The sequence below is a fragment of the Corythoichthys intestinalis genome, chromosome 4 (genome assembly GCF_030265065.1).
Source record: "Corythoichthys intestinalis isolate RoL2023-P3 chromosome 4, ASM3026506v1, whole genome shotgun sequence".
Taxonomy (NCBI): domain Eukaryota; kingdom Metazoa; phylum Chordata; class Actinopteri; order Syngnathiformes; family Syngnathidae; genus Corythoichthys; species Corythoichthys intestinalis.
In genome coordinates this window covers 20,131,845-20,144,347 of record NC_080398.1, presented here as the reverse complement: position 1 = coordinate 20,144,347, position 12,503 = coordinate 20,131,845, and the positions used below count along the sequence as shown (strand labels likewise).

Below are 12,503 nucleotides of genomic sequence, written 5' to 3'. Positions count from 1 at the left end.
AATAACAGAGCAACAGAGTCACTTTTGGTGACTGCACGCTACCCAGGAAGCAAACATGGCAGACATGTTGGCAAAGAATGCCCTATAGTAGATACAAGTACAATTTGGATTATGTAACGATGATGGGCCTCAGTGTCACCATTAGAACAGAGATATCAAATAAATATTAGTATCAAAGTCACTCTTCTGCTATTTCTAATTTGTTTTGTGTCACAAAAGGCTTATTTTGCAGATTTAAAAAAAAAAAAAAGGAATGCCTAGAATTCATAAAGTTTAAAGGTTGAATCAAACTTTCGCCGGGTGAAGGAAGAGATTCGATCTTTATCATTATCTTCGCTGTTCATAAAGCAACATCTGTGGACACAAGTTTTCTTTTTCAAAATGACTGCTTATGATCACATTTAGATGTGAGCCTACTAAAAACTGTTGGTCATACTGACCCCCACAGGGCTCACACAGCAGCTCACTCGCAGTTTTCAACCTGAGCGACTCAGGCGGCAGGAGGGGCCGCACCCTGGTCTCCAGCAGAGGATCCTTGAGCTGCTTTTCCAGCTCTTTATGGGGAATCTGTGTTCGCGGGTCGAAAAAGATCAGCTGTCTCCCTTTCCTCTTCCTCGTTGTGTCCTAATAAGATTAAAAAAAGTCAACTGTTAACAGCGGGGATCGAATCAGGGACAGAAAATGCTCATTGATGCCGCTTTATGCAAGCCCTTTTTCACTATGACAAAGTACAACACATTGAAATGAATTCAAGGTGTATTATAGTTGAACAATCTCAACATTCTGGCATTATTGTTAAATGTGCACAAAGCCTCATTTTTTTCATTTGGTCCCAAAAACGTATAAATATGTCCTATTTTTAATTATTTCAGTGTCACAAAGACTTTTACGTTTCTTTACAAAAAAGACATCTCTGGCTTCTGATTCAATTGAGGTCCAAACCACAAAGCTGAAAATCCATTTTAAAGCAATAAAATTGGCCACTTGAGGGCAGTAGCGCATTTGGTAAGACACGCAATCCTATTCAAGGGCAACAAGAGGCCAAGCTGCAAAGCCAGGGCGCTGGCGGAAGACGACCAAATGGATGCCAGGCGGCAGACAACCGAGCAGAACAACTGGTAGGACGCCCGGGATGCCAGCCGCTGGACGACCGAGCAGAACGAGCGGGACCACTAGATGCCGTTGAGCCCGTTCTGCTCGCGAACAGAGACCGCAGAGACTCATAAGATTCATCTTTTTGAGACAGGCAACCATAAGGGTAAAGTTTAACCGGCGGTCGTGGCCACAATACCGTCATCTTTCAGTTAGTTATGTGTAAATAAATTGTTACCTTGCTTTCAAAAGCTCCATTTGTCTTGTTGTTTGTGATATTATGTAAAAGGAAAACATTATTCAGATGTTTGGGATGTAACTAAAGCAAAAAATAGCTGTGTTAAAGTCGATGTTTGAAATGTATGTTTTCACAAAAAGCACAATTTCTCCATTTTTTCATCAGAAATTGCAAAATTGCTCAAACTAAGCTATTTTCTAATACTGATTTCGAAAGAATGGAAAAAGATTTTAACTTTTTTTTCCTACTGAAAAAAAGAGTAATCTTTCTTTTGGTGGGTTCCATGTTTATATAGCAATAGAACAGAATTTTCTGTGGGCCTCGCAAAATCAGTCAAAATCTAGTAAAACGGCCGGGAGCAAAGGGCCTTGCTCCGGTGAAAATGGCTGGGAGTGAATGAGTTAAGGTTGGGTGTATTTTTTTTCTTGACAGAAGGCTCTAGGACAGGGGTCAGCGACCCAAAATGTTGAAAGACCCATATTGGACCAAAAAACAAAAAGGTAATATGTCTGAGGCCGCAAAAAATTACAAACCTGACAAAATCCTTACAATGTAGGCAACATATGCTGTACGTATCTGTATTAGCTATGTAAATTGGCTAATAATACATAAGGAGCCGCCTTTATGATTTAATGTTTATTTTCCCTGCAGTTGCTCCAACGCACCACTTGACTACTCTGTTGTATGATGCCACCTCAAGTTTAACTTCATTCCAATATTAATTGCTTTTATGAAATTAAAGGAATGCAATAAAGAAATCCGATTTTTGATGTCATTTTTATTTTGAGGTTTGGAAAAACAACAAAATGGAATGTGCATAACATGCTCCTTATCTGGGCATGTCTTTGATTTTCTGTCTTATCTCGGTTTTGTTTTTGAAGTCTGCAAATAGGTGTTCTGATATGTTGATGAAAATCTCCTTCATTTACTCACCATCTGTGAACGGTTTTCCATGCTTTATTATCCCCCCGGTTGGAATAAAACTTGCAACAGTAGTGGAGTTTGGCGATGCAATCCACTTCTTAAATCAATTATTTGCGCTCCTCTAAGTTCTTCAGAAGTAATGCAATCGCACTTTTTCCCCTCACTGACAACTAACTTCTTGCCACAAAGTAAACATTCAGGTAATCCTTCCGCATTAGCAATAAATGCAAATTATTCGGTCCAAGAAACATTGAATCCTCTGATCTCAGTTATTTTTCTCTTTTCGGCCGCCTGGCATCCCGCCCTGCTGATAGAATCGTGTGTCGCAGACTATGACGCAAATCTTGGTTGACAGAAATGTTAAAATTCAATATTTATTCTACACATTTTTTGATTTCCCTCACCCATCTTTTTCCATTTTCAAACATTTTTGAAAATGCTCCAGGGAGCCACTTGAGCAGCACCAAAGAGCCAAATGCGGCTCTTAAAACACGGGTTCTGATCCCCGCTCTAGGATGTTCGGTTTTAAAAAAGCATGAGCAGAGCTGACACTTAACCTACCTACAATTAAATAAAAATGTAATCTATCTGAAAACAATTTGAAAAGCTTACGGACAACACAGACAAGACTGAAAAAGCAGTTTCTTCTCTTGCACTCCTCTTTGAAAGAAACTGCTGTATTTAAAGCCAAAACAACTGTTGTGTTTGATAGAACAATATGTCTATATGCTGCCATAGCAGATTCATGGCGCATGAAGCCCTGAACTATTTTTAATTTGTCCGTTTTACCCTGAAAACCCCCATTTACGGACGTTGCGTAACCGCTTTTGTTTCAACCCAGCCATAAAAAGAAGCTCAGCACTTCTATTTATTATTAAAAATGTCTGTCGTTTTTAAGCTTAGAATCATTAATTGATGTCTCATTTTTTTGTTTAAAAAAACGACTTTAAAAAATGATTCATTCACATATTTTAAACTTTTAAACAAATTATGTCACAATGAAAAAATGGCGTCTGTAAAAAAGTCATGGATCTCTACCTCATAACTATCGCTTAATTGTATTTTTTTTGTTACTGTCCCATTTTCTCTGATATGTTAGAGGATAATCGATCCAAACAAAGAAAAATAAAAAACAAAAACGTTTAAAAGGGTAAATATATGGAAAAGAAAATCTCGACCACTCCTTGATGTCTGCGATTTCTGCATCGAGATCCTTGTTATATGACCATGTTTCATCCATAAAATCCCCCCAAATTCCAGCTGTGGCCATTCACAGCTGTGTCTTCACACTCAGTGATACATGTTACATGGAGTTTTTGGATCGAAACAAGGTAAGAACGCGATCATATCTCATTAAAGTCGTGGCGTCTGTAATTCTGCTGTCGCGTGCTCTCACCTCCAGATAGGGTTTTGCTGTTGAAAAAACATTTACTAAAAAAAAATGCCCTCCTGTTCAAAATTTTTCTTCCCCCAGAAAATTGAGATTTTAAGCTTTTCAATGATGTACCACACATGCATATCGGACAATTTTGAAAGTTGGTTAAATAGGGGGTCTCTGAGCGAAATTTGAAGTCACCGGAGTGTTTTCCGCCATATATATAGATATATATGTATATTAGGGGTGCTACAATATATTGAAATGGTGATATATCTTGATACTTTGTATCCCAAAAGGTTATCGATATGCTCCTGCCAAGAATCGAGATATCGATAAAGCTGCATTGATGGTGCTCGACGCCCAATCATTTAGATGGGGAACGTTTGTTCATTCGAAACCAGAGCATTTACAGTTATTCTGTCAGATTTTCAGGGCATATACAGGTCACTTGCTGTTCATTTTGGGGCATTTACAGGTCATTTCCTGTTGAGTTTGAGTCACTGCCTATTGATTCAGGTGATTCCCAGGTCACTTACTGTTCTGTAACTAAAAATAAACAGGAAGTGACCCATTAAATACCCCAAATTCAACAGGAAGTAACTGAAAATCAACAAGCAAATGACCTTAAATGGTCCAAAATTATCTCATGGCCTGGCATTGGCTGTCACTGACGGCCATAGACGTTCAATCTGTTTGAAGTGGGAGGGATGGCAGCGAATGAACATTCCTACCAGTTCAAATGGATTGGACGTCAAACAAGTGATAAACTCATTCCAATTCACAGAAGAAGCTTGTTTTTCTGTTCATTAGTTGTGTGTAGAATATCCATGAATGATTTCCTGACCAATGTATCGATAATCGTTGTATCGCCATATCGTCAGATCATTGTTATCGTGAGCTTTGTATCGCAAATCGTATTGTATCATGAGGTACCAAGAGGTTCCCACTACTAATATGTATATATATATATATATATAGATTAGGGCTGTCAAACGATTAAAATTTTTAATCGAGTTAATTACAGCTTAAAAATTAATTAATCGCAATTAATTGCATTTCAAACCATCTATAAAATATGCCATATTTTTCTGTAAATTATTGTTGGAATGGAAAGATAAGACACAAGATGGATATATACATTCAACATACCGTACATAAGGACTGTATTTGTTTATTTTAACCATAAATCAACAAGATGGCATTAACATTATTAACACTCTGTTAAAGCGATCCATGGATAGAAAGACTTGTAGTTCTTAAAAGAAAAATGTTAGTACAAGTTAAAGAAATTTTACATTAAAACCCCTCTTAATGTTTTCGTTTTAATAAAACTTGTAAAATTTTCAATCAAAAAATAAACTAGTAGCCCACCATTGTTGTTGTAATTAATTATTACTTACACAATGCTCATGGGTCCTGAAGCCTATAAAATCAGTCGCACCCAAGCGCCAGCAGAGGCGGGCAAAACTCAATAAAACACAACAAGTGAGCGTTTCACTGTACTGTCATTTAAATCTGTCTGAGCGGGGCATCTGCGTTAATTGCGTCAAATATTTTAACGTGATTAATTTTAAAAAATTAATTAACGCCCGTTAACGCGATAATTTTGACAGCCCTAATCAGTGGGGAGAACAAGTATTTGATGCACTGCCAAAACCCATTGGCAGTGTATCAAATACAGTGGTACCTCTACATACGAATTTAATTCGTTCCAGGACCTTGTTTGTAAGTCGAAATGGTCGTATGTCGAGCAGGATTTTCCCATAGGAATACATTATAATTCCATTAATTCGTTCCAAAGCCTAAAAACATACACTAAATTCTTAATAAATACTGCTGGCACTGTTACAAATGGCAATTAAACATAGAAAAACAAATAAGTTATTAATAAATAATTCAGAATAATATAATAATAAGAAGAATAATTAATAATTATTCCTGTAAATAATGTAACGAATCGGATTCTAATATGGCGGACACTTTTTACTGTCCCTGAACGCACCGCGAAGGTGACGTCTCAGTGAGATAGGTCGGTGCGGTAGAGATAATACTTTCGTTTTCTTGAGAGCGGTCAACTGCTTAAGACAATGGGCGTTTTGTGTTGGATAAGTTCTTAAATAAATGATAAAAACGTGACGAAGCTGGCGATTTCCTTGGCAATGTTACCACAATAATAATTGTCACCTTAACTTATGAATAGTGGCGAACGGTGGTCGGAAGAGGACCATGGAGCTGTATTGTTGAGCCAGTTCAGGGACGCGCACCCCAAGCTCATATTTTTCTATAACTTGCATCTTCATTTCAAAGGTAAGCATCACTTTTTTCCTTGTTTCTCCAACTGTATCAACTTTTTTTGAAAACTGTGTTGATTTCTCACACAAGAAAATCCACCGTGCGTTCGTTTGCAGTGCTGTCATGTGGTCGTATTTCGAGCAACTCGTCGGATGTAGAAACAAATGGCGGCTCAAATTTTACGTCGGATGTCGAAAAGATCGTGTGTCGAAGTGATCGTATGTAGAGGTACCACTGTACTTGTTCTCCCCACTGTATATATAGATATATAAATACATATATCGGGGCTGTCAAAATTATTGCGTTAACGGGCGGTAATTTTTTTTTTTTTAAATTAATCACGTTAAAATATTTGACGCAATTAACGCACATGCCCCGCTCAAACAGATGTCATGTCCACTTGTTACTTGTGTTTTTTGTCTTCCTCTGCTGGTGCTTTGGTGCGACTGATTTTATGGGTTTAAGCACCATGAGCATTGTGTAATTATTGAAATCAACAATGCCGAGCTACAAGTTTATTTTTTGATTGAAAATTTTACAAATTTTATTAAAACGAAAACATTAAGAGGGGTTTTAATATAAAATTTCTATAACTTGTACTCACATTTATCTTTAAAGAACTAAAAGTCTTTCTATCCATGGATTGCTTTAACAGAATGTTAATGCCATCTTGTTGATTTATTGTTATAATAGACAAATACAGTACTTATGTACAGTATGTTGAATGTACTGGATATATCCGTCTTCAATTCAATTCAATTTTATTTGTATAGCCCTGGATCACAACAACGTTGTCTCAAAGGGCTTTGCAGAGGCAATATGATACACAATCAGAAACAGCAAATGAAGTAACAGAGATGAATAAATAAATTCAAGTCCTGGGTTTCCCCCATCCTTAGACCCTCCATGTTGGCAAGGAAAAACTCCAAAAACTCCAGAGTCTTCGGGAGAAAAATGAGAAACCTTGGGGAGTACCACAGTCAGGAGAGATCCACTCCCAGGACGGATAGACAGGAAGCCCCAGGACCACTAATGGGAATTAGCTGGCGAAATTACAGTCCGTAAAGATGCAGTGGAGTAAAGGAACAAGAAGCGGTCCATCTAGCCAGATGACACGGGGGTAGCAACGAGGACTAGGCCTGTCGCGATAACAAATATTAGTGTGCGATAATTATTCTCATAAATTATTGCGATATGCGATATTATTGCACAGCCCCAATTTTTTTAAACCAATTTACAATAACAACAATAAAAAACAACAATATTGATACCGCACAGCACCACAGAATAAATAAAATGTGTTAAAAAAAAATTAAAAAAGAGAAAAAAAAATTGCACTTAATAACTTAAGCATTTAGGCAAATGAAAACTTTCCCCCGTCATAGCTTCTGCAATGGTGTTCCATAGGGATGCAACGATACAGTTAAGTCACGGTTCGGTACGATTTTTGATACGGGGGTCACGATTTTCGATCCGATTCAATACATTTAATGCTCCGTAAAAAAATATAACAATTATATTTTTTGTTTGTTTTTTTTTTTTTTTGCTAGCGAGCAAAATTTAAATTGCCATCATAAAAACATGCATTTTAGTGCATAATATTTACTGTATGTGCTTACTTCTTACTGATCTGAAAAATGTTTGTACAAAAGTGCTGAGAACAATCTTTACTGTTCGTAAAGTGAGGCAAGGCACACTGTTGATTGCGACAGCTTTCTTAGCAGCTAGGTTTACTACATGAGCAAGACATCCTATTTGTGGTCCGACTCCGAATCCATCTGTGTCACGTACTGAATTAACAATATTTGCAACATTATCTGTAGTCAATAGTATGGAATGATTTGGCCTTCCTAACTTCCATTCAGTCATGACAGTTTAGAATTTATCGATGTAGTATATGGACTACGTAACCCATGATCACTCTGTGCTCACGTAGCCAATGGCATGGGACGTAGTACATCTAGTGTGCCATTTCATGATATCTAGTGTGTGCGCGCATTAAAAAAGTTAACAAGCGCCGCTGAAGTCACGTCTGCTCATTACTACACAACATCAGGATATGACACAGCGCTCTGAATTTCAATCAGCTGTTTATTGTCAAAGCGAGGTTGTTCGTAGCAGCCTAGTCGGTAACAATGTTTTGGCGGACTTCGTTGTAAATATCCGGCGTTGTGCCGAAAAACAGCCACCCGCGTGAAATGTCACTCCTGACGGGAGCGCCCACACATCAACGACACCGGCGCGCTGTAGATGGTCCACAGTCACTCCGGAGCACTGATGCGGCCGGTATACATTGAACAACAGGATATAATGGGAACGATTGGCTCCGGTGCCAGTTTTTGCCGGACTTGGAACGAAGATTCATTTTGCGCAGTTGGTAACGAGGAATCCGAACTTTTAACAGCACGTCTGCCGCACGCGCGCACACACGTGCACGCGAGACGATAAATCGCCGCGGAAAATTTACCGCCTTCATTTTTATATATCGCGCGATAGATGGAATTATTGCATATGGCGACAGGCTTAACGAGGACGTCCATCTAGCTTGGGGTCCGGACAGTCAGGAGACTGCAGCTTAAAAATAGCCCTGTCTTGTGTGTAGTCTTGTGTCTTATCTTTCCATTCCAACAATAATTTACAGAAAAATATGGCATATTTTATAGATTGTTTGAAGATGGATGCGATAAATTAATTTTTAAGCTGTGATTAACTCGATTAAAAATTTTAATCGTTTGACAGCCATACATATACATATATATACATTACTGTGCAAAAGTTTTAGGCATGTGTGAAAAAATGATGTAAACTAAGAATGCTTTCAAAAATATAAACAATGATTGTTTATTTTTATCAATTTACAAAATGCAAAGTGAGTGAACAAAAAAAAAAAAAAAAAAACTCCCAAATTTATTCTGCAGCATGACAACGACCCCAAACATACAGCCAATGTCATTAAGAACTATCTTCAGCGTAAAGAAGAACAAGAAGTCCTGGAAGTGATGGTATGGCCCCCACAGAGCCCTGATCTCAACATCATCGAGTCTGTCTGGGATTTCATGAAGAGACAGAAGGCTTTGAGGAAGCCTACATCCACAGAAGATCTGTGGTTAGTTCTCCAAGATGTTTGGAACAACCTACCAGCCGAGTTCCTTCACACTTCACTTGCACACAGTTTTTCATTATACTTTGTTTCCTTATAACTCCAATCCTGCATCATTAAGGTCATTTTTTCCCCCTCTCAAAACGACACACATACTGATAGTTTTCACTTTCATAAACCCGGTACCGTGTGGATACTCAAATGTTGTTCATCTTATGGTATAGCACGTTTCTATAATTTGAACTAAGGAGTTTTTATTGAAGCAGCTAACAGCATCAAGTGCTTACCCATGTCCGAGGCGCACATTTCATTCTTTTTGAAATTTTAAATTCCTGGGAAACCCTGTCACTATTAAGTGCCTTATAACAGAGATAGAACACTACAACTAAGTATCACATATTCCTGTAAGTGTAGTAAACACATGAAAGTGATGCATTGGATGGTTGGCATGTGATTTGATAGCTATGTAATGACATCACTGCCTTTCTCTATGATTTCCCCTCTGATCTTTATGTACCAGCATTATTATTGTATCCAGGATTAGAACATGATGGTCAAATCGGCTGTGTATGCCAATTTATATGATGATTAAGTGGTTTCATATGTTGTTTTTTGAACATGAAATCTTATAAGTAGGCATAAACAATGGAATTAAAAAAAGATCAAAATTGGGCATCACGCTCATCGGTCTGAGCACAACCGAATTGTACAGTTCATACCGGCCAGATGGAAGTGCTTATAGACCCTACCCACCGACGTCACAAAATCACATGATCGATGTATTGTTCCGCCCCATTGTCCATCATTTTGTGTCTGTATTACCAATGGTCTCAATTGATTGAGCAATTTATAATGCATTTCATGGAAGACCCGGTGCTTTCGGATGCCGTAAACTCAATGGATGCGTTGCATAAAAGGCGTTATGTGGAAAAGCTTCAGTTTATCCATTCGCCAGATCCATATTTGATGCCTAAATCGATGTTTTTCGAACCGCTGTCTTCGCCGTCTTTGCCTGACATCTGCTAGCTACCCTGATATTTACAACTATCTTGTCCAGACAAAATCAGCCTATTCTCACGAAAGTTTGAAAAACTTTAAGAGCTTGGAGGCTTATAAATACTTCGTTGCTGGTTGGGTGAAACAGGTCCTCGTCCATGAAAATTCGGCAGGAATCTATCTTGTGCTTGGAAAGGTGAGTTACGAAATTTTCAATTCAAAATCTTTTGTTCTTGCTTACATCCACTGTCAAGTCTAATGTATTTCATGTCATTTGTCAATGGAGCTAGGGCTTTTAATGTTTATATGGTTTAGCGATAGGACTCTCCCTACATACACACGTGTATGTTGTCGGCGATTAGCCTAGCAATGATCTTAATTGTGGTTGTCAGCCCAAAACCCTCTAAATATATATTAAATGCATCTTACCAGATATAAAATGACTACTACATAATCTGTGGTAATCGTTTGGAGCCCAGTTTTCTCGTCGAATTGCAGCAGCCCATCTCGTTCTCCTCTCCGGGTCCCTCGGAATCCAGTAGAACTTCAAGTCTCTCCGTCTATCTTCTCTGTTATTGCAACCGACCGCCACACACGCCTTCACCATTTTGATTATTAATGTTAACGAGCAGAAAAACACGCCGTAAATAGGAGGAATGTACGTAGCCGTAACAGGTAAACACGATGTGTTGGCGGACAATTGGGCGGCACCAGTCAGGAGGGCGGAGTTGTGACGTCACGTGGGTAGGGTCTATAGGGAGCCATTACCTTTCGCTGCATTACTAACGGAGCTAGGGCAATGACAGAGAATTGAATGGTTCTTAAAGTGCCTACAGCAGGTTAAAAAAAGTCTTAAATAGCATTATTATGTGAATCAATCATATTTTGAGACGATTCGACTATATACAACAATTTGGCAAAGCGCAGATTATGAGAAATTGATCTTTTAATCTGCCGTTTAGCCTCGCCTACCATTAAAGGGCTCTAGCGTCCCCAACAGGACGATGACGTCGGCAGGGTCTGACACGGCTCAGAGAACAAACGGACCCAATAATGCAGTGCTCAGAGAAGATTTATTAACAATGGTTCTGAGACGAAGAAGTCTTGGCCTTTGAAGGCTGTTCGAGCAGGGGGGGACGAGCAAGGCGAAGGCCCAGGCAGGATGCGTCTAGATCCGGTCCTGTAGCAGGGTTCAGGTCGCAGAAAAAAGGCAGAGGTACAGACGAGGAGCAGGCTAGAGGCAAAAATCCACAAGGTCAAAAAGTGTATCAAAGGCAGAGGCACAGACGAGGAGCAGGCTAGAGGCAAAAATCCACAAGGTCAAAAAGTGTATCAAAAATCCGGCAAGACAAGGTAACTAGAAACGCTCGTAAGTTGCAGTGAAGGCTAACAAACTCGCAATGGAGCAGAGGGCTGTGTGTGCTTATGTAGGGAGGCTGTGGTAATGACCAGGTGTGCAGGACAGGTGTGTGGAATGAGTGCTGATGACTGAGGGGGAAAAAAAGGAAAAAGTATACAGGCCTGCTGTGGGGCTCTAACAGAACCCCCCCCCTAGGGACGGACTCCGGACGGACCAGGCGCGTCTGGGTGGAGTCGGTGGAAGTCCCGAATGAGGTCCGGGTCCAGGATGTGAGAGGAGGGGACCCACGAACGTTCCTCGGGGCCATAGCCCTCCCAGTCAACGAGGTACTGGAAACCACGACCCCGCGGTCTGGATTTCAGGAGTCTGGTCACGGTGTAGGCCGGGCCGCCGTCAATCAATCGAGGAGGTGGAGGAGGCGGCGTGGGGGGAACCAAAGGGCTCACACAGACCGGTTTTAGTTGTCCAACATGAAAGGTCGGATGGACCCTCATGGTCCTGGGGAGTCGCAGCCGTACAGCCACCGGGTTGATGATTTTGGAGATCGGGAAGGGGCCAACAAACCGGGGAGCTAGTTTGCGGCTCCCAACCTTAAGAGGGAGATGTTTGGTTGACAGCCACACCTTTTGACCCACCTCGTATGTCGGGTTGCTCGAGCGATGACGATCTGCCATCCTCTTCATACGGGCTGCGCTCCTGATGAGACTGGCTCTGGCTTGGCTCCACACCCTCTTCTTGCGGCGGATCCACAACAAGGCAGAGGGTACTCGTGTTGGTGTCTCTGTCTGTGGGAACAGAGGGGCCGGATACCCAAATACAACGTGAAACGGGGAAAACCCCGACGAAGAGCATGGCAGGCAGTTGTGGGCAACCTCAACCCACATGATGTTTTGGGCCCACGTAGTGGGATGTTTGGAAACCAAACAGCGCAGAGTGGTTTCCAAATCTTGATTCATTCTCTCCGCTTGCCCGTTGCTCTGAGGATGGAACCCTGAGGACAGACTGACTGTGGCACCAATGAGCCCACAGAACGCCTTCCAGAAACGAGCCACGAATTGTGGCCCTCTATCAGACACTATGTCTGACGGAAAGCCGTGGACCCTAAACACCTCGTTGAGCAGAG

At 40.4% G+C, this 12,503-nt stretch overlaps 1 protein-coding gene across 4 annotated transcripts in view; it reads right to left on the bottom strand.

Moving 5' to 3' along the window:
- The window catches only part of LOC130915371 (meiotic recombination protein REC8 homolog), a 49,481-nt gene that overhangs the window by 13,165 nt on the left and 23,813 nt on the right, over positions 1-12,503 (bottom strand). For all 4 annotated transcript variants that reach the window (XM_057835347.1, XM_057835344.1, XM_057835345.1 and 1 more), the window contains one exon: positions 441-624. In XM_057835347.1, the coding sequence (XP_057691330.1) occupies positions 441-624 (184 nt within the window). The remainder of the gene's footprint in view (positions 1-440; positions 625-12,503) is intronic.